Raw genomic sequence first — 25,523 nt, 5'->3', positions numbered from 1 at the left:
CTGTGCTGAAGAGCCAGGCCCTTGTCTGTGTCCTTCCTTCCAGCAGGGACACCAGGAAACCGACTCGTTCACGTTCTCCGGAAACCTCCCCACCCCAACCCCCACCACCCGTGGCTCGGTGCAGGAGGGCGCAGGCGGTAGGGAGGCAGACGTAAAAACTGCACTCAGTGCCGTGCCCCTGGCCCTCAGCACACCCCAGTCACTCGGAGCAGACTGTGTCTTGTTCAACCTGGAGGCCCCAGCCCTGTCCCAAGAGACATCGGCTGCACCGCGGAGCCAGGCAGAGTGGGGAAGCACAGGCATCTGAACCCCACCTGAAAGTACCCCCCCGCCACTCCACGCCCCATCCAGGGCTGGTGCCTGAACCCCACGTGGCAGTATCCCCCCGCCACCGCCACCCCACACCCCATCCAGGGCTGGTATCTGAACCCCACCTGGAAGTCCCCCTCCCTGCCGCCACCGCCCCACGCCCCATCCAGGGCTGGTGCCTCCATGTCCAGGTGGGGCTGGGAGCGAATGACTGTGGTCAGGCCAGATGCATCAGGGAGGCCACAGCGCCTTGTGACCAGGGCTTTTACGAGGCTCCTTGCTGAGTTATAAAAGCCAACCTGGTCCATCTGTCAAAGGCTCTGAGTCCTCCTGCCAAACATAGATTAAGTGTGTTTGCTGCTTCCAATGTGAGCTGCTTGCAAATGGCCCGGGAATAATGAGTGTCTTGAGGGGCTCAGCAGGTGGCTTGGGGAAGGCATCCGGGACCCTCGGGACACTCCCGGGCACACTCAGCTGCCTCGGGGATTCCCAGGGCCAGGAGGGAGAAAGGGGCGGCCGCTGGCCTTGCGGTGGAATGCAGTGTCCTGCAGTGTCCGCTTAGCAGGGCAGCAGGTGACAGGCTACAGCCGCTTGGCAAGAAACATCCCATAGCTAATTGAGAATCCCCAGGAACCTTAGGTGGGTCCCACATAATTACCCAAATTGGGGTGGGGCCCATGGGCTGGATCCGCAGGCTCTGGCTGTGACAGCCAGCGTGTCTCTGCAAACCTCATGGCTTAAAACCTCCAAGACGTAGATGAAGGGTTAGACACGTCTCGGGGTGCTCCACCCCCCTGCTGGTGGCCGGGAATAGGGAGGCAGCACCTGGGAGGAGCTGTTTTGATCTGCAACTCTTGCCCTGACTCACCCGGGCACTGAGTCACCATGGCGACGGGCACTGAAGACCTGAGGGACATAACCTGGGCTGACACTTCCCTCCCCTTTGCTTCGCTTCTGCGGGCTCCTGGCCAGCTGAGAAGTCCTCTTGGCTTCTGAGTCAGCAAAAGGGCCACAGCACAGGAACAGCCGTGACACGGCCTGCAGCTGGGGAGCTCGGAAAGGCTGGGCTCACGCCCGCCCAGCCCAGGCCCCGCATCCACCCTGCGGGGGTGCAGGGGCCCAGCTCCGGGCTCTGATGGAGCACAGCTCGCCGGCTAACTCTGAGGCGCCTCTGTTCTCCTTGCTGCCGTGTAGGAGGGGTTCTGGTCCCAGGTCACTGAGGAAGGAGCCGCGTGACCGCCCTGCACCAGGCTCGGAGGGCCAGCCGAGGGGAGGGCAGGCGCGAGGGGAGGGCAGGGCTCCCGGGGTCCTGACTTCCGAGCACTGTGGCATAGCGGATTAAGCCATTTGGGTGCCGGTTCGAATCCTAGCTGTGCTACTTCCAATCCAGCCCCCTGCTAATGTGCCTGGGAAAGCAGCAGAAGATGATCCAAGTCCCTGGGCCCCTGCACCCGCTTGGGAGACCTGGAAGAAGCTCCTGGCATCGGCCTGGCTCAGCCTTGGCCGTTACAGCCTTTTATGGGGTAAATCACCGGATGGAAGATCTCTCTCTGTGTCTCTCCTTCTCTCTCTCTGTAACTCAACCTTTCAAATAAATAAATAAATGTTTAAAAAATGGTAGCACAGGCCCCTGTCTCCACTTTTATTCGTATTTATTTATTTGAAAGGTAGAGATACAGAGAGAGAAGGAAGAGAGAGAGAGAGAGAATGAGGGAGGAGAGGGAGAGAGGGAGAGAGAGAAAAGGAGAGAGGGAGAAAGAGAGAGAGAGCAAGCTTCCATCCACTGGTTCACTCCCTGAATGGCCACAATGCCCAGGGCTGGGCCAGGCCGAAGCCAGGAGCCAAGAGCTTGTTCTGGGTCTCCCACGTGGGTGCAGGGGCCGCAGTACCTAGACCATCTTCTGCTTTTCCAGGCACATTAGCAGGGATCTGGATGGAGCAGCCAGGATCCCAACTGGCTCCCATATGGGATACTGGCACTGCAGGTAGAGGCTTAACCTTCTACTCCACAGCACCAGCCCCCATCTCCCCTCTTAAAGCAGGTGTTGGGGTGGGTATTTCAGCTAACAGTTAAGCCTAGGTTAAGATGCCCACAGCTCCTATCTGAGTGCCTGGGTTGGAGTCCTGGCTCTGCCCCCAATTCCAGATTCCTGCCACAGTGCACTCTGGGAAGCAGCAGGTGAGGGCTCAGGTACCTGGGTCCTTGCCACCCACAGGGGAGACCTGGATGGGGTTCCTATCTCCTGGCTTCACCTCCCCACTCTGACAATTGTAGGTATTAGGTGAACTAGCAGATGGGAACGCTTGTACTCTCTCTTGTCTCTGTCTCTCTCTCTCTGTCTCTCTCTCTCTCTCTGTGTCTCTGTCTTGAATAAATTTTTAAACACTCATAAAACTTGTGTTAATTTACATCACCATTTGCACTGAATAAAAATAGCAAAAACATGTGCCGGACATACATTTCTAATTCTGAAAGCAACACTCTGAGGCAGGAATTATCTCCATTAACGTGACAGATGAAAGCAGAGAGGTTAGTACCCTGCCCATGGCTACACAGTAGGAAAACAGCAGAGCCGAGGTTCAAATCCACCAGGTCTGACCAACTCCAAAGTCAAGACCTGACCCTCCATCAGCACAAAACTAGAGAGTCTCACTGCTTCTCAGTGTCCTGCTGCCCCAGTGGAGACTTTGTGTTGTAGGAACTGAACGGTGTCAGCACCGGGACGGGACAACATCACGAGGAAACGTGGACGGAGGCACTGTCCTGAGCCTGAGCCCTGTAGCCCTCGGTGAGCTGCAGACTCACCCAAGTCTCTCAGCCTTGTTCAAGCCGGCTCCCTCCCTTACGAAGTAAAAACAGTAACTCCTACAACGGAGTTATCACAATAATTGAATATGATTTTGAGTCCCTGGCACATAGCTGCTGCTTAACAAATACCGAGCATTCCAATTCAACAAACATTTGCTGAGACCTCCTATGTGTCCACAAAGGCCCCCGCCAGGCAGGAATGCCCCTTCTTTTCCGCCCACGTCAGGTCCTCCCCCCAGAACCACCTTGCGAAAGACAGAGCATCGGGACTCACGGGAAAAGACTCTTCTTTGGAACTTTGGTGTGAGCGTTGGGGTTGTAATAACCGGGGCCTGGGCCTGTCGATGCCAGTTTCAGTCCACGGTCAGTTTTCGACTTAAAACAAGACATCAATATCTTTGGCGACTGCTTCACAAGGGATTCGTTGACATTATAATGCCCTAAGCAGAGAGGAAATTTAAAAACAGGGTGAGGAACTCTTCTCAAATAAATAAAAAGCGGCACCTCACACCTAGGAAAATGTTTAACAGCCGTGAGGCAATGTCACTCCAGATGGCCAAGAGGAACGGTGCCTGGGATAGCTACAAACGGCGCTTAGCAGGTGGACAAAAACACCGCTCACGGTTAGAGAACTCGCGCCTCGTGCATCTCACGCATCTCGGGCTGAGCTCTGCAGGCCCCACAGCAGCCTAGCACGGCGGGTCTCCTCCCTGCTACTGTGAACACAAGGAGACTGAGGCTCCGAGGGGCCAACGTTGCCAGAGGGTGTTCTTCTAACAGGGGCTCCCGAACCTCATGCCAGGGTTGCTGTGCTAGCTGAAGGACGGTCCTGGCACATAGCGGGCGCTCTGTGAAAGTGTTGCCAGCAACAGGTATTGATGGCGCGCTGACTCAATCGGGTAAGTGCAGACTGACCTGTCTCCTAAGCCCGTGTCTTCTCAGCATGCCACACGCTGCCTCATCCCAAGAAACTGGGACCACATGAAATCAGCGCACAGACTGAGCTTCCAGCAAGAGGAGATTGGCCCGCGCCCGGGGAGGAGGAGGCGTCCGTACCCCCTCAGCTGTCACAGCTCTGTGGGGTCCACAGCAGTGCTGGGGGAGGCCGGGATGAGATCGGCACACTCGGACGTCCCACTGAGCAGAAACTAAGGAAATTCGCTAACAGAATGGAGACATCCTGAGCACGAGGGTGCACAAGGCAGTAGCCACAGTGTGAGCAGCTGAAGAGACCAAGCACAGGGAAAAGTTACGGGAGCAGCAGTGCAAGGGATGGACTGCTGCCCAGGCTACAACAAGCGAGACTGACCATGAAGCCGCACAGGTACGGTTTTGAAAACGGACACGAGTGAGAAAAGCTTAAGCCTATGGAAAGTCTGATGATCTAAAAACAGGGGTGGGCGGCTTTTTCCTGCCGAGGGCCATTTTGTAGATGTATGGCATCATTCGCGGGCTACACAACAGGATCAACTTAAAATCAGCCTGCTGCAGGGGAACTGAACTCCCAGTCCACCTGCGGCTGCCTTGGCGGGGCCAGACCAGATGGTTTCGCAGGCCTTAAACGGCCCACGGGGCTGACGTTCCCCACCCCGGGTCTAAAATGTCTGGAAGTATATTTTAAAGTCTTCCTGTTCCATGATGCCCTCTGCGAATAAATGGGCATATCTGAATTAAAATCAGCAGGATCAGAAGAATGGAAACAGTTCTGTTAGTGGTGGCATGGGGGAAGGAAAACATTTTTTTTCTCATTCCAAATTAATATATTTCAAAATCAAAAGAAAAAGATCAGTTCTATACCAAGATACAGGTGTTACTCAATACCTGAAGGGTTCACATTTTCGTTTGAATCATTTTAACCATCTTGCAGCTCTTTACCATTGCAAAAGTACTGCAAGCAACAGCAGAGAGACACGAGCAAGCCTTTAGGGAAGTGACAACCGCCAATGATGGCCAAGGAGAGAGGACGCAGGCCCGGGCAGCAGTGAGAGGGAAACCATCTTTGAGTGCTGTAGGGCAATTGGGTCGCAACCACCACAAGCTTTAAATATTTCACACAGCTTTTGACTTAGCAGTTCCACTTGCAGCAATTTCCATTAGGAAGTACATAAATTAGAAGTTCCAAAGGTGTTCACTGCCATTGCACTCGTATCAGGAACCAATCTGAACAAATCTCCAAGAGGAAAGCCCTCATTCTACAACTGACAGGACCGCCACAGCGTGTCGAACACACAGCGGCCAACGCCGACGTCCTGGGGGGTTGCAGTCGCGTGAAAGATGCGCTCACTATGCGCCTAAATTCGAGAAGAGTGGACACCAGTATTCACCCTAATGGTTAACACATCAAAAGGCTCATGGGAAAACAGGATGAAAAGACAGGTTTGTCTTGGTGCAAAGGTTTGGAAATCCATGCATAATTTCTCATAATATGGATTTTCCGTGAATTTTTGAAGTGCCCTCAAATTTGTTTCTTGCCTTCATGTAATTCTTCTCCTCGCAAAATAAATGGCCAAAACAACATTTCAATGGCAGAGTGTGTAACGTAAGTAAAAGCAATCCAGGCATTCCGCTCTCACCAAGCAGAGGGGGCCAGCTGCCGGAAAGTGGGGGGCCTAGGGGGTGGTTTGAAGGTAGCAGGCGTGGAGTGGATGGACCTGGATTCAAACCCAGCTGCGGGGCCCTGGCCTGGTTGCCTGCTTTCAAAGTGGGGATAAAATAATAATAATAGCAACAGCCACAGCTGGCACCTTCTGAGCGCCCAGTCGCTGAGCGCATGCTCAGTGAGGTAGGGAATGGAAAGCCTGCTGCCCACCCCCACCCCCCGCACCCGGGAGGGCTGCAGGAGGCCAGCTGCTGGGGTACCCGGTGTCCCTGTGTCCCCAGCTCACTGGCAGAGCCTCTGGCCAAACCCCAGGATGCCGGCTTTGTTCTTCTGAATAAACAAACAAGGCGGGGCTTGGCGGGAATGAGGCCAGGCAGGCAGGGGAGCTTCAAGGGGCCCTGAGCCTCCTAATTAGCGCTGGGTTTATTGTTCAGCTTCACACTGATCTCAACCTTAATCTGGATTTGCTGAAGTCTGACAGGTGCTGTGATTTTACCCACACCCCCCTGCGAGAGGTGTGACTGTATTAGAAGCCCACCCTGCCCCTGGACCCGATTAGGACCTGGGACAGGGGTCTGAGAACACAGGAGAGGCCGCCACCTTTCCCTGAGCACGGCCAGGCCAGCTCCTTTCCCGGCTCCTGAGGCTGCAGAAGGCCCCGGGGACTGTGGGGAAGCCGCCCCGGCTCAGGGGTGCCACTCACTGGCCACAGGGCGTGGGAAGTCAGTGCACCTCTTTGAGCCTCCGCTCCCTCTTGGTCTGACAGATGCGGTGTGTGGACTGCAGGGGACCCTGGGCACGGGGTGGGTGGTCTGCCATGGAGCTGTCGCCCATCGCTTGGGGATTTCGTGTCAGGATTGAGTGCAGGCACCTGAATGTGCACACTTCTGGGGCGCGAGCCACCTCCCCACCGGGCTGCCCAGAGCAGGAGCCGCAGAGCCCCTGTTCCCACCCAAGGCCCATCTCCTTCCTAAGAGATTCCCCACGAAGCAGCAGGGCCCCCCCCCAATCAGATCTGGAGCCTCAGCCCTCAGGTCAAGGCCAGTGCCAGGCAGCTGCTTACCTGGCGGAGGTCCCGTCTCAGGAACAGTGAAAACGCCTCTCTTGGTTTTTGAGATGAACCCGGCTCGGGCAGAGACATTGTTTTTCTGCTTGCAGCAGGACAGAGAGGCCTGGGGGCAGAAAACACAGCCCCACATCAATGTCTTCCCTTCCTTTCTCTTTGTCACCCTGCCTGGACAAGCAGCAAATCTGGATAAAAATATCAGTGCTAGCCTGTCCTTGGGAAATGGACTGACGTGAGCTGAGAAGGTCACAGAGACAGGGCCTCTGGCGTCCCCTGGCCCCAGCGCTCTGGGGCTGTGATCCCCAGCAGAGGTCTGGCCACCCAACACGGCCCAGAGCCCAGCTCCCTGCTGCCCCGGCCAGGCCCTGCGAGCCTGCTCAGGTCATTGCAGCTCTCTGAGCGTGAGTTTTCTCATCTATAAAACGGATCAGATAACCCCTGTCTATTTGCTGCTGAGTTTTGTCAGGCATGGGGCCAGTCGATAGAACCATGTAGCAGAAGATGTGTTGATAGAAGTGTGTGTGATTGGCGCCAGCATCCACATTGGTGCTCCCATTCGAGTCCCCACTGCTCCGCTTCCGATCCAGCTCCCTGCTAATGCGCCTGGGAAGGCGCAAGTGCTTGTGTCCCACATGGGAGAACAAGATGGAGTTCCTGGCTCCTGGCTTTGGCCTGGCACAGCTGGGGCTGTTGTAGCTAGCCATCTGGGGCGTGAGCCAGTGAATGGAAGATCGATTCTCTCTCTGTGTCTTTCCAATAAATAAATATTAATTTTTTAAAAAAGTATGTGCAATACTACACATGCAAGTAATTTTCATTCTTTTTCTACTCTTTTAATGTTTTTTAAAAATATTTATTTATTTGAGAGGTAGAGTTAAAGACAGAGAGAGGAAGAGACAGAGGAAGGTTTTCTATCCACTGGTTCACTTGCAAGGCGAGAGCTGGGGCAATCCGAAGCCAGGAGCCTGGAGCTTCTTCCAGGTCTCCCACACTGGTGCAGAAGTGTAAGCCCTTGGGCCATCCTCCACTGCTTTCTCAGGCCATAGCAGAGAGCGGGATCGCAAGAGGAGCAGCTGGGACTAGAACTGGTGCCCATATGGGATGCCAGTGCTGCAGGCGGAGGCTTAACCCACTACACCACAGCGCCGGCCCCCTTTTTATTCTTTTAAGCACACTTAGTCCTCACTGTCCCTCACCCCTCCTAGGTGGGTTCCTCACTGTCCGGTCCTTCTCTAAATTCAGCACCCGTGGCACATGAGGGAACCACACGATTTAAGTTCGTGATTGGACGCGCAGGCACTCCCTTGCCTCACCTTTTCTGGATGGAGCAGAAATCAAGAGCTGTGGCCTCTCCATTCAATGGACATTTGAGTGCCCAATGTGTTCAGAAGTCTGAAAAGAAGGGGGGGGGGCGCTAAACAAACTCTTGAGATCATTCTTCTGTTACGCATGAATCATAAATACTTTAAATGCCAATTTGCAGTCAGCCGTCTGTATTCATGAGATAACAGGTGCAGTAAAAACCCAGCCTGCCAGCTGGGAACATTTACTGAAGCAGCGAAACTACTTGCTGGGGCCAGGAGGGGCTGATTTTTGGTGATACTCTTGTGTCCCAAAAGAAAAAAAAATGCAGATGGTATTTTGATTTCCTGTTGACAAAGGTGGAGGAATTTAGCTTTTCTAATGGCCAGACTGCATGCAGAGAGGGCAAACAAAGCACCAGATGGGACGGGCTAATTACTGGACACAGGGCAAGGAGCCAGGATACTGGAGTGCAGGTAACAGCACAGCACCCCGGGGAAATGACTGCAGCCGAGGGGAGGGGACCTCGGAGGCAGAGAGGGGCTTGGCAAGCCTCAGAGCACAGCGTGGCTAACAGGATTAGCGTATTTCTTCTCCTCGCCAATTGACTCAGCCATTGTCTGCTGCTCTGAGAAAAAAAAAAAGCCTCCTGTGGACAAAACAGTGCTTCAGCCTTTACTCTTCACCCCGTCAAAGAAGCAGCTGGGGGGGGGGTGTCTTTGTATACACAGAGTGTCACTGCAAGATGGCCCCAGAAGACTAAGAACGCGGCTCACTAGGCTAATCCTCCGCCTGCGGCACTGGCATCCCGGGTTCTAGTCCCGGTCGGGGCACCGGATTCTGTCCCGGTTGCCCCTCTTCCAGGCCAGCTCTCTGCTGTGGCCCTGGGAAGGCAATGGAGGATGTCCCAAGTGCTTGGGCCCTGCACCCGCATGGGAGACCAGGAGGAAGCATCTGGCTCCTGGCTCCTGGCTTCGGATCGGCGCAGTGCGCCGGCTATAGCAGCCATTTGGGGGGTGAACCAACGGAAGGAAGACCTTTCTCTCTCTCTCTCTCTAACTCTGCCTGTCCAAAAAAAAAAAAAAAAAGAAAGAAATTATTCGACAGGTTATGTGAGAAGAACACAAGGATGGAGCAGGTGGATTGTGGCCCCACGGAGGGAAGGCTAAAAGAAAAACACAAGGATGGAGCAGGTGGATTGTGGCCCCACGGAGGGAAGGCTAAAAGAAAAACACAAGGATGGAGCAGGTGGATTGTGGCCCCACGGAGGGAAGGCTAAAAGAAGAACACAGGATGGAGCAGGTGGATTGTGGCCCCACGGAGGGAAGGCTAAGAGAAAAACACAAGGATGGAGCAGGTGGATTGTGGCCCCACGGAGGGAAGGCTGAGGAGCGGAGAAGCAGCAAAGCAGCACCCTGTGCAGAGCTGTGCCTAGCTCTGGGGGTCAGGGGGAGCGTCACCGGTGGTTTCTTTGGGGAGTAGGTCGCAAGGGGCTTCCACCTCTGGCTCACAGGTTTCCCTCCCGCTCAAGTGCATTTTAAGAAGAGCAGGGATTACGTCTCAGAATCACATTTAAACAATCATGAGCCAAAAATGTGCCTCTTCCCCCATGGGCTTCTCAGCATACAGAGAAGCCAATGTGAGCTCCCTTCCAGGGTCTCCAGGGCCCTGCATGAACCGGCAGCTTCCTGTCTCTGCCCCTCCTTCTCCCTCTTCCTCTCTCATGCTACACCAGCCGCTGGCCTTGTGCTTCTCACGGGCTACGCTCTTTGCTGCCCCAGGACTTTGCACATGCTGTTCCACACCCCCCCCCCATCCTTGTGTCAGTCTTGGAGCCTTCTCTCATCACCTAGTGTGTGGTGCTGCCAGTCCCGGATCCCTCTCGTATTCTCTCTCAGGCTCCTGTTGGTCGCCCTGGAAGCTGACCACAGATTGTCATAATGCTGTCTGTTGACTATTCCTCAGCCGCGTTCCCAACAGGACTCTCAGCTGTATCAGCGGCCTGGCCCAGTGGGGCAACAGGGCCAGAGCACAGCGACTCTCGGCACCCCCAGCTCCCTCCTCAGCCTCCACGTGAAAGATGGCTGAGCTGGGGAACTGTGGACCTCAGCTTCCTCTTCTGCAAACTGGGGACAGCGTTATCGGCTTCAGGGATTCCTGCGAGCATTGAATGTGCTGGATGCATAAGCTTAGACCAGCACTGGCTCCATGAAAAGTGCTCTCCACCCCCTCCTACCCCTTTTCAGGCTCTGATGATCCCAGCAGAGACGGGTCTAGAGCTGTGCCGCCCATTACAGCAGCCCACATGTGGCCACCAACCCTGGAAACGTGGGTGTCTAAAGTAAAATGCACTAAAAGTCTAAAGTCTACATCAAATCTCAAAAACAGTGCAGGGAAAAGAAGCTTCTTAAAATATCTGATTAATGATTTTTAGATTGATTTGTTATTGAAATGGCAATATTTTAAATACTTGGATTCAATAAACTAGTATTAAAATTAATTTCATCTGTTCCTTTTTATCCTTTTTACTTTTTAAAGGCAGCTACTAGAAAATTTTCAATGACATATATGGCTCCCGTATTGGACACTGTTGGTCTGGCAGGCTCATATTGCTTTGAACTCATTATAATTTATGACATCAATCATGGACGGTGGACAGGGTCTCCAGAGTTATAAAAGTAAATGTGACTTATAACTGTTAAACGGAACAAGGGGCGGTGGGCATTTGGTGCAGAGGTTAGATGCCACGTGGGATGCATACATCCCGTTGTCTGAGGCCGGGGTTTGAGTCGCAGCCGCACTCACAGGTCCAGCTTCCTGCTCACATGCACTCGGGGAGGCAGCAGGTGGTGCCTGCCTCCCATGTGGGAGACCCGGATGGAGTTCCAAGTTCCTGGCTTTGACCTGGCCCAGTCCTGGCATTTGGGGAGTTGTGGGGAGCAACTCAGACTAGACTAAGTTACTGGAATTAAGACTTATTCTATGCATCTGCTCTCCCACAATATGGCGCTGAGAAGGGAGAAACAGCTTCTACACAGCTGCCTCCAGTTCAACCAATAAACTGTAGGACCTGCTCCTGATTGGAGGAGAGCAGCGTACTCGGCGTGTGGGCAGCCGAGTTGGGATTGGCGGAGGAGGACTATAAAGGAGGAGAGAGACAACATGCACCAGGAACATCTAAGGGGAACATCTATCTGAAGGAACACCTGTGCAGCCCCCGAGAGAGCCGGCCGGCGGTGTGCCGCTCCCCTGCGGAAGTGGGGAATGTGGCAGGGGGAACCGCCCTTCCACGGAGGTGGAAGGGACAGTAGCCAACCCGGGAAGAACCAGCAGCAAACCCGGGGAGGGCCGAGCAGACAAAAGAACAGCGCAGGGTCCTGTGTCGTTCCTCCACGAAGAGGGGGAGCGACAGGGAGTAAACCAGTATATGGGAGATCTCTGTGTGTCTCTGTGTCTTTCAAATAAATTTAAAACAGGAAATTGAAAATGAAGTATCCTAAGAACAGAGCCGTTTGAAATATGGCTTATTATACCAATGTCATATGTACGATTCGATTCTTAGCTCACATGTTTCAGAGTGCTTCCACACCTGTATCTAAGAGCAAACCCGGAGGGCGGAGGTGATTTGCTGCATTTCACAGTTGCGGCCCCAGAGGTAGTGTGACTGCCCAAAGACAGTCTGACCAAGAGCCAGGAGCTGTGTTGTCCCTGTGTGCCAGTGCTGTGCAAGCACTCAGCATGGATCCCATTGACTATTTGTTCTCACGGTAGGAGGCAGGCATTTATGCCCGCTTCACAGATCAGTAAACTGAGTCTTTAAAAGGGCAACAGACGTGCCCAAGACCATATAGCAATGAATCCACAGACTCAAGATTGGGACCAAACCATCCTAACTCCACCTCCTCACCATCCACACCGTTCTGCCTCAGTGATTACGACACAGTCCCAACTGGCAGAGGGTCACTGTTAAACAGCAATTTTCTGATACGGAAAGACAGAAGCTTATTCTCCCCTGGAATAACCTGAAATAAGTGAACGGTGTCTGCAGATGAAGTGATAAATAACATGCCCATTGTTACAGATCGGAAAACTCTGTCCCAGAAAGGCTACGGGACGGGAGTGACTGGGTTGAGCGTCCATCGGAGCTGGTCTGCCTGCGGCTCCCCCCGCTTCTGTCTGGGCTCTGCAAGTCCCCCGAGAGTGCTGCAGGGCTGGAAGCCCCCACCAGGAAGTCAGCAGACGGCAGCTGGCTCTCCAACTGCCCTGAGACGCTGTCCCCCACACTCCCTTATCCCTCTACCCCCGTTCCTCTTATCGCAGCAAACCGTGCAGTGTTCATCTAGCAGCCACATGCGGTGTCCTTACATGGTAATGGTTTGGTGCAGGAGTTTCAAATTTGAGAACTTTCATGAAGCTGGGCAACTGGAACATGCTGGAACAGGAATTACTGAAGTCTCTCTTGGAGATGAACTCCGACGGGATGGTGTACGCGTTGGCTGCAGGGAATTTAGAAATGATGGGGTCCAAGCGGGCACTCTGTGAAGGGCAAAGCCACAGCAATCAGCACTGAGCCTGTGGCCCGGAAGGACAGATGTCAGACCTTGCCCAGCACCGGCCCCAAGAGCATTTTACGGACGGTGAGACTGCAGCAGGTAACAATGATAAACTGGCCTCAGGCTTTTGAGGATTTGCCCCTGAAAAATGCAAGTTCAGACCTGTTTCAACTTCTGTAAACTAACTCAAATTATTCACCTGATGTTTGGAACTGGGCGAAAACAGCCATCGATGCATTTCCACCCAGCCCTGTGCAGGCCGCTTAGAGCCGACTCATCAGCTGCTGGGTGAGCGACGGGAGGGGTGCGGCGGACTCTTCCGCTGAGTAGAGGTGCGCGCCTCGTTTCTATGGGGAAAGTATCTGAACTGCTTCGAAACCTCACAGGTGCAAGGCTTGCTGCCCACCCACGCCTCCTACCCACCCATCCCCCCAATTCCTGCTCAGAAAATCCCGTGACATTTTGGCTATTCCCACAGAACCAACCCCACTCCTTTCAGGAAGCCATGATCAACTATTTTCAGTTAAAAAACAAACACAATCAATGTTTGCGAACCAACAGGGACAAAAGCCATAGAAACTCGGTGATAACATCACTGAACCTAGGACAGCACAGCGAGTACGGGAGTCTGATAAAACAAAATCTCCCCCATTGGTTTCCGGTAAAAAGCTTGAGGTTTTCTCCGCTTGCTTGATAGGGGTCAGCAACTCTGCCAGCACAGAGAGTGGGGGAGGCTGAGGGAAGGCGCTTGGCGGTGCTGGCTCTCGGCCTCTGGTGGATGGATCGACCGCGACTCGTGGCCCGTGGCCCGTGGCCCGTGCCCCCTGGGGTGGAGGTGCCACCAGAAGCAGAAGCATTCTTGGCTAAAGCCCAGGTTGTTCCGACCCCAACCTGGGTTCAAGTCTCAGCTCTGCCTTGGAGTTGTAAGGATTTCTTGCCATTTGCAAAAGTGAGGACACCCCACACGCATTGCCTTTGTGTCGTGGCCAGTGGTGAGCCAAGTGTTTGTCGTGGTGTTGTATTGAATCCTGTGACGGGCCTGAGTAGTGGATACTGTGGTAAGGGGTAGGCTCAGCCTTCTCACCCAGGCACTCCGCCTCCCTCAGACAGCCCATTCTTACAAGGAACGGGTGCGCAGGCACGGCCCTGGGTGATGGCGAGCTGATTTGATCTCAGCACCTTCTTGGCTTAGAACACCTACTGACATACACTTTTGGAGAAAACATTCAGTTTCTCAGCAGAGACAAAGTTTCATCATGAGACTCAGAGTGCAGCCACCTAACACCAGCTCACCAGCCCTGCACACCCCACGGCTGCCTTCCCAGGCCTGTGGCCCCCAATGCGGTCAGATGCTGGCTTCTGTGAGCCTCTCTCCCACAGATCCCAGCCTTCCCAGAACCACCCCCGCCACCATGCAAACGCAGAGAAGCCTTCCCAACCTCCGCCGCCGGTCTCACTTCATTTCCTAGCCGGGGCTGTGAGAAACTCTGGGGCAAGGATTGCGAACACATTGGCGAAGCTCCTTAATCCATCTGGACTTAGAGAGATGACAGAGCTTGCCGAAAGGCGGGCTGCAGCCGTTCCAACAGCCACCAGGAAGTTCCTGAACCCCACGGACCCCCAGAGTTTCTTGGGCCGCCTCCCCCATCATCACACTCCTCCTGGCCGTCCTGCCCTTTCTCTGATCAGGGTCGCTTTGAATTCCCTCCGAGTCCTGAGATCCGGAAGTGGAGATGGGGCTGGGAGTGAAAATCACAAACAGGGGCAGAGAGAGGAAATGTTGATCGGGTTTGAAGGAGCCACGGAGGAGGCGGGGACCCGCGGACAAGCCTGCACCTCCACAGGAGGCCCCTGCCCGCAGGCACAGAGGCTTACCCGTGAATAAACAGAAATCCACAGTCCGGGGCCGACAAGGTGGGGCGAAGACGAAGCCCGAACAACTCAGTCCCTGCCTTCTTTGGGTTTGGTCCTGAGCTTTTCCAAGACCCGAAAGCCTGATTAGAGTCTATGAGACCCACGTCGTGCCCCGGCCCCTTCTCCAGGCAGCCTCGCCTCGTCATTTGGAAAGTTACTGCGAGTAAAGCCCAGGACGGTGCTGCTTGTGTGCTCCAATTTAGTCCCTTTTTTTTTTTTTTTTTTTTTTTTGGCATCAAGACAGAATGGGCCGTGTCACTGTTTGGCAAAGAACTCCTCGGGGAGAGAAGCTAGGTGTTGCAGGAAGTACTGTGTGTGACTCAGGTGGTAACAACCATAACATTTCACATGTTTATAATGCTTTGCAGTTTCAAAGAGTGTTTCACTCGCTGCAATTCGCCCGCAGCCTCCAGGGAGTCTCCTCCGCTTTTATGAGGCAACGCGGACGCAGGAGAGCACCGGGCTTGAGGTCTTGTCCCACAGCTGAGTCAGGAGCAGGGCTGAGGCCTTGTCCCCCGTGCCAGGACACCATGAGATGGCACTTCTTTGGCCGATTGCTTTTGAGTTTCTTTCCTAGCAGGAATGGGGGCAGAAAAATAGGTAGAGGCCTGGGTGTTCTGTGAACTCCCTGGCGGCAGATGGGAGCTCATCGTCTCTGGGAAGGGGGAGTTAACTCCAGATTTGGTTTGCCCCTTGAGAATTCAGCTCTGCCAAACTTGACTTCCAAGAAGAAGTGGCTGCATTCAGTGTATCTTAAATGGCCCCTTTGTGTGGTTAAAAAAAATCAATTCCAATGTCAGGTATCGTAATACAAGAGATTATTATAACTTTTAAAGGGACAAGAAGGCACGTGCATTGGGTTAATGTCAGAGTGAGGGTTTGCTGTCTTTCTCACTTTTCTACTTCAGCCAGTGCACCCTTGTGGGACTCTTTCCCCTTTCTATACAAGCCCATTTTTCTTGACAACTTATAATTTTTAAATAAAGAGACAATCCTTGCCCAAGTCAGGTCAGGGCCATTGGCACTTGCCTATAGCTATTTGGCCGGTAGAGCTCTCAACAAAGATGAAGTCCCACATCTTACACAGAGGAATGGGCAATGAAATCCCTCAATTCCAGGTCCTCTGCCTTTTTTTTTTTTTGGTCCCCATCAGATTTCTCGATCATTTGAGCAACCTTATGAGATTATTCGCCAGGGACTGGGACAAGAGGTAGAGAGTCACATTTTCCTGGTAAACCTAAAACCTCAGGAAACACTTGCTTAGTCCATTCCATGACAAAATTGGGTTTGAGCCATCAGGTTCTGGATATTCCTCCAGCTTCTCCTCTTGTCCCAGCAATGCATGATGGTTAAAAAAAAAAAAAGGTATAGACTCAAGGTCTAGTTCACCTGCATGAAATCCGAGGCAGCGGTTACCCTCCTAATTAGAACCACAGGCCTTCGGAGGGAAGGGGCCAGACATCCAGCCCAAGGTGATGCAACAGAGAGAGGAAACCACTGAGTGGTTACTGCAGACAAGGGGGTCTCACCATGGAGGGGAAAGTGCCCGTTCCTTTCTTGGACAGTGAGACACTGTTGGACACTGGAGACCGGTGAGTGACATTGTAGAACCCAGGACCTGGGACATCATCCTGCAAGGCAAGAGAGCGTCAGTCCCATCCCGCGAGCTTCCCACCCACTGACTCTCTAACCACAGGATGGGCACCACCCTGGGCAGATGGCAGCCCTGCTCCGCCACTTCCCAACCTGCCCATTCTCCAACGAGTTGCCAAACAGTGGGGCTGGAAATCCAATCCAGGCTGCGGCTCCCAAAGCCCTCAGGCCTTCCACCACGCCACATTGCATTCCAAGAGAACGCTGTTGTGTTTCCACGTCACGAGAGAAATGAGTGTAAAATGGGACAGTGGACGCGGCTGATGTACACGTCCGTGTGTCTGGATTGGGCAAGCCAAACCCACGGCAAGGGAAGGGTGACCGATTGCACGTTAGCCGCACCCCACCTGACTCAGCTTCCTCCCCAGCCTTTCAGAAGAGAAATCAGGGAGTGTTTCTGTTTATAAAGCAAAATGAAACAACAACCTTCAGCCCAAACAGCACCATTTCTGACTCTCAAAGAAAAAAAGAGGCAAGCCCACGGGCCTCTGCTGCTAGCTGATGCCGGGATGTGGGAGAGGAATAACCGGAAGTGGCATCTGCGGCTCGTTTCTGCTGGCACAGTTAATTGGGCTTTCATCTCGTTCCCCAGGCTCGCTAGCAGGGGCAAGTACTGTTGACAGAAGGTGGCCAAGCAAGTGGCATAAGAATGAGTAGCCCAAGCGAGAGTCGGGGAGAACTTAGCACTGTGGGTGCAGACTCCATGTGCTGCAGGGAGACAGTTTTCCTAGGGAGCTTCATGCAGGGCAGGCATCCACGGACTGGGTGCTCCGTGTGTGCCGGGCACCGTTCCGAGTGCTCTAAGTATACTCACTCATTTAACCCCCAACTTCAAGTTGAGAAGAAGGGGCCAGAGGAAAGACACAAGGTCCCGTCACTGGTAAATGTCAGAGCTGGAATCTGAACCCAGGTGGTCTGACCAGAGAGTCTCCTCTTTGCTACAAAACTCAACCAACTCTCCAATGAGACCACACAGGATACAAGAAACATTTAAGCCCCCTGACTGGGAATGCCTAGTCCCAGTTCCGCTGCTAACAGAGTGACCTTGAGCAAGTCACCTTGCTGGGCTGTGGTTTCCTTAAGCTCAAGGTGTTGGGCTTTGAAGTGCTTTTGAGCTTCCAGAGCCCCTGAATCTGAGACACATTAAGGCAGGCAGTGCAAGCGCGACTTCGAGGTTCAAACAACGAACGGTGAAGACAGACACACACCTACAGCTCCCGGTCTCTCGGCACATTCTCAGCGTGCCTATCCATGCCCAGCCTTCTCCTGAGCGCTCACTGGATTGCCAGGTACGACGCAAGGGCCCAATGGTTCAGCCATCCCACCCAGCCCCGTGACATTAGGTTTTCATAAACAACACAGGGCTGTTTTAGTATAAGTATATCCCATGCAATGCGTGGAACATACATTTGTTAAAAGAGTTGTTATCTATCTGAAATTCCAATTTGACTAGACATCGTGCATTTTTAGTTGCTAAATCTGGGCCTTGGTCCTGGTTTCATTCTGCACAGAGGCGGCTAGCTTGAGTCCAGGAAAAAGAGACAGAGGTCTGTCCCCTGGGGCCTGGGGAATGGCCAGCTGCCAGCTTGCTCAGAGCGAATGTCCACGGAGAGTGCTTTGGGCAGCAGCACGCGAAGGCTGGCCGGGGGCAGCCTGAGGGCAGCCGTTGGCAACGCAGAAGTGTGGCAGGTGGCATCTTGGAATTGGCTGGGGGCGGGGGTGGTGGTGGAGTATTTACAGCGCAGCAAAGGGCAAACGCTGTAAATCAGAGCTCGTCTTTGCGGAAGGGAGAGCTGGTTTGCCAGCTCATCACTGTCTTCATGCCGTGCCCACTTGGGTGGCTGGGAGGGACAGGTCCAGGTGGGCGGGCAGCTCTCTGGGGGTCACAGACTCACACTTTGTGTCAGCGTGGGTGAGCCCAGGCCTCTCAGAGCACATTCCAGAGAACAGAAGCCAGGCCGTGACGGCTGGGAACTTAGCTACCGCTTTGGCCTCCTGGCCGAGATCACCTTGAAAGGCAAAAACCAAATCAACCCAAGAAAACTGGGTGTGGGGAGGGAGAGAGCATGCTGACTGCTCCCCATGCTCCTCGGCCAGCCTACGTGAGACAATGCACATGCCGGGGATAGAACAGGGCCGCCGTCCTCCTCTGCCCTGCTGCCCTTGGCTGCTGTCCTCCTCTGCCCCACTGCCCTTGGCAGCCGTCATCCTCTGCCCTGCTGCCCTTCACACTGCCCGCACAGCTGTACCAGAGCCAGGGCCTGCCCTCGGAAGTTGAAGACCTTTGGGGTAGGACCAAGCACAGGGTGAGTGGCCCCCTGTTCCCATCCCCCGCCCCACACAGCACGGGGCAATGTGATTGCAATACACTCGGAGACCTCTCTGGAGGACTCGAGCCCTGAACGGCAGCCTCTCATGTGCCAAGCGCAGGGCGGCAGCTGCCTTCACTTGACCTTGGGATGGGTTTGCAGAGCTGATGAGGAGGGGCAGAGAGGAAAGTGGGCCTTCCCAGCCTCACTGCCACGACCTCTGCAGGTTCCGGGAAGACTTCCTGTTCTGCACAGAGAGCCAGGTACAGCTCCACGTACCCCGGGCTTTCTGGTCCTGATTTCATAAATTCTGTCCGATCAACACTTTCATTTTTACTAGGCAGGTGGGTTTGCCCAGCCGTTTTCTGGCAAGGGAATGTGGACTCTGCCGGACCACAGGCCACACAGCACACAAGCTCGGCTTTCTCAGAGACGTTCGCCTTGGGGCTGGCGTGTCCCCAGGGAGCACAGACAAGAAGGAGGAGCAGGCAGAGAGGCTGGAGGTGGAGAGCAGCAGGGGACTGGCCCCAGGTGGCCGCCGGGGCTCGTCTGCCAGCAAAGCCTGCAAGAGTCTCGCGTTCAGGGAGCAACAACTTTCCTTTCACCACTGCCTCCAGTTTGAGGGTCTCAGGACCACGCATCCATCCACTCTGCTGGAGCCCAGAGGTGGGGGGAGTATGGGCCAGAAGGCAGGAGACCCTGCATGGGCCCCAGGGCCCCCTCACTTGCGACTCTGGGAAGAGCGGAGTGGAGAGAGGTGGACGTGTGTCCCCAGACTGTGCTGCTGGCCCCTGTGGTGACCCAGGGGCAAGGGCGGAGGAGTTAGCAGAAGGCAAGGAGGCGCTATCCCAGAGGCTTTCTGGTCACCGCGCCCCTTCCGGTTCAACTGTTGGTGACAGCCTGGCTCCTTAGAATGACGCCCTCCCCACCCTGGCCCCTCCCCAGGCTGTGTTAGAGAGAGGGCGACCAGACCTGAAACCAGGAGACACCAGGGTTGTGCGCACATGAGACAGGCTGCCGGGCACGGAGCCCTAAGGGAGAACCAGAGTGAGCGCAGGGGCAACGGAAGCAAGGTTTTCTTCTTCCCCCAGGGGAACAGCAGCTGCGGGCAAGCTGGGGGCGGCGGGGACCCAGGCTTTGCCCATCACCAGCCTTGCCAGGAGGGAAGTACAAGCAGACAAGAGCAGCCATGCCTGCCGTCCGGAAGCACCATTAAAAGCCAGTCTTGTAGCACCGGCACTGTGGCATAGTAGGTTAAACCTGGCGCCAGCATCCATATGGGCACCGATTCATGTCCTGGCTGCTCCTCTTCCGATCCAGCTCCCTGCTAATGTACCTGGGAAAGCAGTAAAAGATAGTCCAAGTGCTTGGGCCCCTGCAAGCATGTGGGAGACCCAGAAGAAGCTCCTGAATCCTGGCTTTGGATTGGCCCAGCTCTGGCTGTTACAGCCATTTGGGGAGTGAACCAGCAGATGGAAGACTTCTCTGTCTCTCCCTCTCTCTGTCTGTAATTGCCTCTCAAATAAAAAAATAAAACTTTAAAAAAAAAGCCAGTCTGTCCCTGAGAGCGTCTAGGGTCCTTTGCTTTGGGGTCTTCCTCTTCCTTAACTCTGGGAGCAGCTCGCTGTCAGCCCCAGAGCCCTTGAGCAGGCATGGGCAAAAATCCAATTCAAAAGGCATCAGTTGGCACCGACTGTATGCTAGGACCTAGGCCAATGGGCGAAGACACAAGGGTGGCCAGGTAGCAGCCCCCACATTCCAGGAAGGGGACCAAGAGGTCCACCCAAATGAGGAAAAGTGGACGCAGCCTCAGGGCCCAGTGAGAGCTGCACAGGCTTGAGTGGCCAGCATTGGTCCAGTTGGAGGAGTCTGGGGTCTGGAAAGAACCAGGACTGCTTGCCAAGGGGCCCTCAGGCCACCATCATGCTGGGCAGAAGTGCCAGGATGGCAGGGAGGGTGTCCAGGGAGACACTGGGGAAAGTGTTTGGGAAGCAGCAGCTGCTGCCCGGGTTCATCCTCACTCTGCCAACCTTGACCATGGCCGGGAAAGTCATTCACCCTCTTTTCATCTCAGTCATTTTTGGAAAACTGGGGATACGACTTTGGCTCCTGAGGTTTTCTGGGGAATTAAAGGAGCGAATGAACCGAAAAGTCTTGCAGGGAACCTGGCAAGTGGTCAGAGCCAGCCGAGCACATGGCCCTGACAGACCATGGCTGTAGACTCCGAGGAGGGGGTGAGGGGGCTACCCCGAAGAAGGGCAGGAAGTGGGGGCAGCAGAGCTGAGGGCTCCCCCACATGGGTCACTGTCACCCTGACCTGGTGATCTCTGTGAACTGAGCTTCCTTTCATTCCAACACCTCTGCGGGGCCGAACACCTGTGGTCCAGGCTCTCACCAAGTTAGTGAGCGGACAGTGTGAACTTTGTACAATCTGTCTGCATATGAAACACGCACCTTTAAATTGTGCCTGCCTACAGGTGCCGGTGCCTGTGTCTGACAAGGACACGTTCACGGCCACCTGGAAGGGCTAGAACAGCATTCTCTGCTGTGGGCCTAACTATGATAACATCCCCCCTTGTTTTTTACTTTATTTTTAGATGTACTTATTTATGAAGGGAACAGTCACACACACACACACACACACACACAGATCTTCCATCCACTAGTTTGCTCCCCAGATGCCCACAACAGCTGGTGCTGGGCCAGGCTGAAGCCAGGAGCCAGGAATTCTATGCCGGTCTTGCACGCAGGTGGCAGACATCCAAGCCCTTGGCCACCTTCTGCTGCTTTCCCAGGGAGTTAGCAGGGAGCTGGAGCAGAAGCAGAGCCGCTGTGAGGCCAGCATTTCAGGAGGCAGCTTCACCTGCTGCACCACAACGCCGGCCCCCACCCCCTTGTTTTTAAGACAAGGAAGCAATGGTGCAGAGACGTGAATCCACACATCCCGGCACAGTGTTCAGGAGGACGACTTCCCTTCTAGACGCTCCCACGGCCCATCCAGACACTGAGCCCTGGGAAGGATTCCTATGGGGGTCTAAGGTGGGCAAGGAGGCCCAGAGGGTGCACGGCCACACTGGCCGGACACACTGTTGCAGCAATAAGCGGGTCACAGAACGAACGCAAGGATGCAACCAGCGTGTGTGGGTGTGCACCCATGTGAGTGTATACGAATGTGTATATATGTTAATGTGTGTGTGCCTGTGTGTGTGCATGTGAGTGTGTTGGTGTGTGTCAGTGTGTGTATACATGTGCCTGTGTGGGTGGTTGTCTTTCGAAGCTAGAAGTGAGGGTTCTGAGTGCTTTCACCCAGGAGATGGTAACTATTTGACGAGAGAGCCGTGTGTGTGTAGCCGAATTGCAGTGCACATGGAGTGAGTCATCTCATGTACCCTAGAACTGCGTCCAATGTTTGTGTGTTGGTTGAAACAAACCCCAGGCTAACTTCCCAGCGCAGCCTACTTAGACTGCGTCTTCCCCACGGGATCAGGCAGGCTGGAGCCCACACGCGAGCGGGCATCCTCCCCTCTCCCGGATTCTGTCTTCTGGGGCCGTGCCACAGACATGCTGGCTTTCAGAGGGCAAATTTACAGCCTGGTAGGCACAAAGGCAGGCGTGGTGCGTTGTGGGGAAGAACAGGCGCCTTTGCGTGAGCTGGGCCTGGGCCGAGGTCTCATTCTTTCAACATTGATTCAGCAAGTACCTATCTGAGACTCTCAGGTGCCAGGCCCTGTGCTGTGTGACCTCGGGTGGGTCTCCCCACGTCCCTAAGCCTCGGCTTCCTCCCCTGCTGCGTTCACATCATAAAGCTTTCCTTTTAGCGGCGCTCCGAGGATTAGAGGTGCAGGCCGAGAGTGATCTGACACATAGCTGGGATCAGCAGTAAATGGCAGCTAGGATTTTCATGGAAGGTTGGGCCGCAGGCACCCTACAGACAGGCAAGAAATTACCATCACGTTGACACGTGGGAAACCAGAGAGAACACGGGAGAGAAAAGCACAGAACCATAGAGAACTAGAGAGAGAACACAGAAACCTCCCGAACACATATATATCAGCTTTGGGGAAAATCTACAAGAAATTAAGACTATACATGTGGAGCTGACACTGTGGCACAGCAGATAAAGCCACAGCCTGCAGTTCCAGTATCCCATATGGGCGCCAGTTCGAGTCCCGACTGCTCCACTTCTGATCCGGCTCTCTGCTATGTCTCTCTGGGAAAGCAGTAGAAGATGGGCCAAGTCCTTGGGCCCCTGCACCCATGTGGAGACCCAGAGGAAGCTCCTGGCTCCTGGCTTTGGATCTCCGCAGCTCTGGCTGTTGCGGCCATCTGGGGAGCGAACCAGTAGTTGGAAGACCCTCTCTCTTCCTCTCTCTCTGCCTCTGCCTCTCTGTAATTCTGCCTTTCAAATAAATAAATAAATCTTAAAAAAAAAAAAAACTCTCTGTGTGTATGCTATATTCTCTTCTATTTCCTTCCTAGAATCCCACAATTTTAGGAGTAGCAAGAACTTGCTCCCAGAGCAGGACTCAGGCCCCAGGTGGGAGGGGCCAGCCAAGCTCCCTCAACATCCCAACTTGCCTGCATGCAGACCTCACATCTCCTGATCCCTTCTTTGCTCTCTGGGCAAGGGGGGTGAACCCCATTTTTACAGGCAGGCATCTGGCCCAGCAGTTAAGAGCAGCTTGCGATGCCCGCACCCCATATTTAGTGCCTTGGTTTGGGTTCCAGTTCTACTCTGACTCCAATTTCTTGCTGATGCACAGTCTGGGAGGCAGCAGATGGTGACCTAAGTGCTTGGGTCCTTGCCACCCACGTGGGAGACCCGAATAGATTTCCAGGCTCCTGGTTTGGCCTGGCTCAGCGCTGGTTGTTAGGGGCATTCAGGGAGTGAACCAGGGAATGGAAGATTCTCTCTCTCTCTCTCTCTCTCTCTCCCTGTATCTGCCTTTCAAATAAATAAAAAATTCAAAAACAAAAACAGTGCTTAGAATGTAGCAAAAGGTAACTGACAGGATGACTCCTGTGAAAGAACATCCTTTGAAAGGCTTATTTTCATTGGAGAAATCAGAACTTCAAACATGAGAATGCCCGTGGGTCGCTTCTGCCCCCTGCTGATGAGAAGGCTAGACCCCAGAGATCCCAAATCAAGTTGGGTGCGTCAGGAGCCAATCGAAATCTTCCAGGGGCCGGCACTGTGGCGCAGTGGGCTAAAGCCATCCCATACGGGTGCTGGTTCATGTCCTGGCTGCTCCTCTTCCGATCCAGCTCTCTGCTATGGCCTTGGAAAGCAGGAGATGGCCCAAATCCTTGGGCCCCTGCAATACGTGGGAGAGCTGGAAGAAGCTCCTGGCTCCTGGCTCCGGATCAGCTCAGCTCTAGCCATTGCAGTCATTTGGGGAGTGAACCAGTGGAATGGAAGACCTCTCCCTGGCTCTACCTCTCTCTGTAACTCTTTCAAATAAATAAAATAATTCTTAAAACACACACACACACACACACACACACACACACACCTTCCAGATCAGAGAGCAAAAGGGAGGCAAGGAGATTTGGGGAGGAGGATGGAGATGAGGGGAATTCAGGAATAGCCATAACATGTTGTTTAAAGGAGTTAAACATGTGTGTGGTAATTTTAAATTTATTTATTTATTTATTTTTACTTTTTTTTTTTTTTGACAGACAGAGTGGACAGTGAGAGAGAGAGACAGAGAGAAAGGTCTTCCTTTGCCATTGGTTCACCCTCCAATGGTCGCCGCGGCCGGTGCACCGCGCTGATCCGATGGCAGGAGCCAGGTGCTTCTCCTGGTCTCCCATGGGGTGCAGAGCCCAAGCACTTGGGCCATCCTCCACTGCACTCCCAGGCCACAGGAGAGAGCTGGCCTGGAAGAGGGGCAACCGGGACAGAATCCGGCGCCCCGACCGGGACTAGAACCCGGTGTGCCGGCGCCGCAGGCGGAAGATTAGCCTATTGAGCCGCGGCACCGGCCAAATTTAAATTTATTAAACCTGTTTCTCCTCTTCTGTTATTTGAAGAAAGTCATGTGATTTCCTCTTATAAGGAGGCAGGTAGAGGCATTTTTCCCTTTTATTGGATACACTGGGATTTTTTTTGGATTTTGTGTTCTTATAATTTTTAAAGTCTATTTTTATTTAAAAAATCTTTTGGTTCAGTTTGATATTTTTGGCACCATAAGTTCAGACACAGCTGTTTCCCCTGGGATTTCACATTTTTCTAACTCATTTTTGTAATCCACACCTTAAGGCGCCGGCGCTGTGACTCCTTGGGTGACACTGCCCCCTACTGTTCACAGAGAGATGCAGCAGCCCGATGGAAAGTTGTCAGAGGAGGCTAAGGAGACAAAGAGGCTGGAATAGCAGGAAGTTACCTTTTTGTGATAAAATCTCCTGGCTTGACTATTAAATCCTTTCTTTTCCGATTCTGGAATTATTGAATATTGCGACTTAAAAGGAATGGAGGATTGCGTTGGATACGCCGCAGTGAAACCTAAACAGGAGGAACAAAGTGAAAATCAGCACAAACAATGGACTGGCACAGGCAGATCAGAGGGGTGCGTCCTGCAGTTTTATTGTAAATGGAATGGAGCAGCAACTTGCCTTGTCACAGGAAATTAAACACAGTCCTCGCCTTACTTCCTTTCTCTCCTGGAAATGTATTGGGTTCCCACCCGCCCCGGTCCTTACACGAGAGCAAGGCTGGGTCACATTGAGCGCACGGGAGCAGACGGGCCCAGGAGAAAGAAAGCTGTGCGGCTGCTATTCTCGCCAGGCAGGAAGGGGACGGCCTGGAAGAGGGCAGGGGGAGGGACAGAGCCAGCATCCCCGCTCCTCCTGAGCCAAGTCAGACACCAGCAGAGGGGTCAGGGAAGTCAGAGAGGCGCTCCCTCCCACCCACCCCACACCATGTGCGACAGAAGCTAGCCTGGGCCTCTTCCTTGGCCTCCAAGGTACAAACAGTTGCTTTCCTTGCTGACTTATAACTTAACAAGTA

The 25,523-nt window shown here is 53.8% G+C and overlaps 1 protein-coding gene across 2 annotated transcripts in view; it reads right to left on the bottom strand.

Moving 5' to 3' along the window:
- STPG1 (sperm tail PG-rich repeat containing 1) overlaps positions 1-25,523 on the bottom strand; it is a 50,871-nt gene that overhangs the window by 6,623 nt on the left and 18,725 nt on the right. For both annotated transcript variants that reach the window (XM_008265673.5, XM_089299187.1), the window contains exons 3-7: positions 24,901-25,019; positions 16,082-16,183; positions 12,451-12,621; positions 6,781-6,889; positions 3,393-3,558 (exon numbers count right to left, since the gene is read on the bottom strand). In XM_008265673.5, the coding sequence (XP_008263895.1) occupies positions 3,393-3,558; positions 6,781-6,889; positions 12,451-12,621; positions 16,082-16,183; positions 24,901-25,019 (667 nt within the window). The remainder of the gene's footprint in view (positions 1-3,392; positions 3,559-6,780; positions 6,890-12,450; positions 12,622-16,081; positions 16,184-24,900; positions 25,020-25,523) is intronic.

The sequence above is a fragment of the Oryctolagus cuniculus genome, chromosome 7 (assembly GCF_051225735.1).
Source record: "Oryctolagus cuniculus isolate XC-2025 breed Fujian yellow rabbit chromosome 7, ASM5122573v1, whole genome shotgun sequence".
NCBI lineage: Eukaryota > Metazoa > Chordata > Mammalia > Lagomorpha > Leporidae > Oryctolagus > Oryctolagus cuniculus.
Note: the sequence above shows the minus strand (reverse complement) of the source record. Positions and strands in the feature narration are given on the sequence as shown.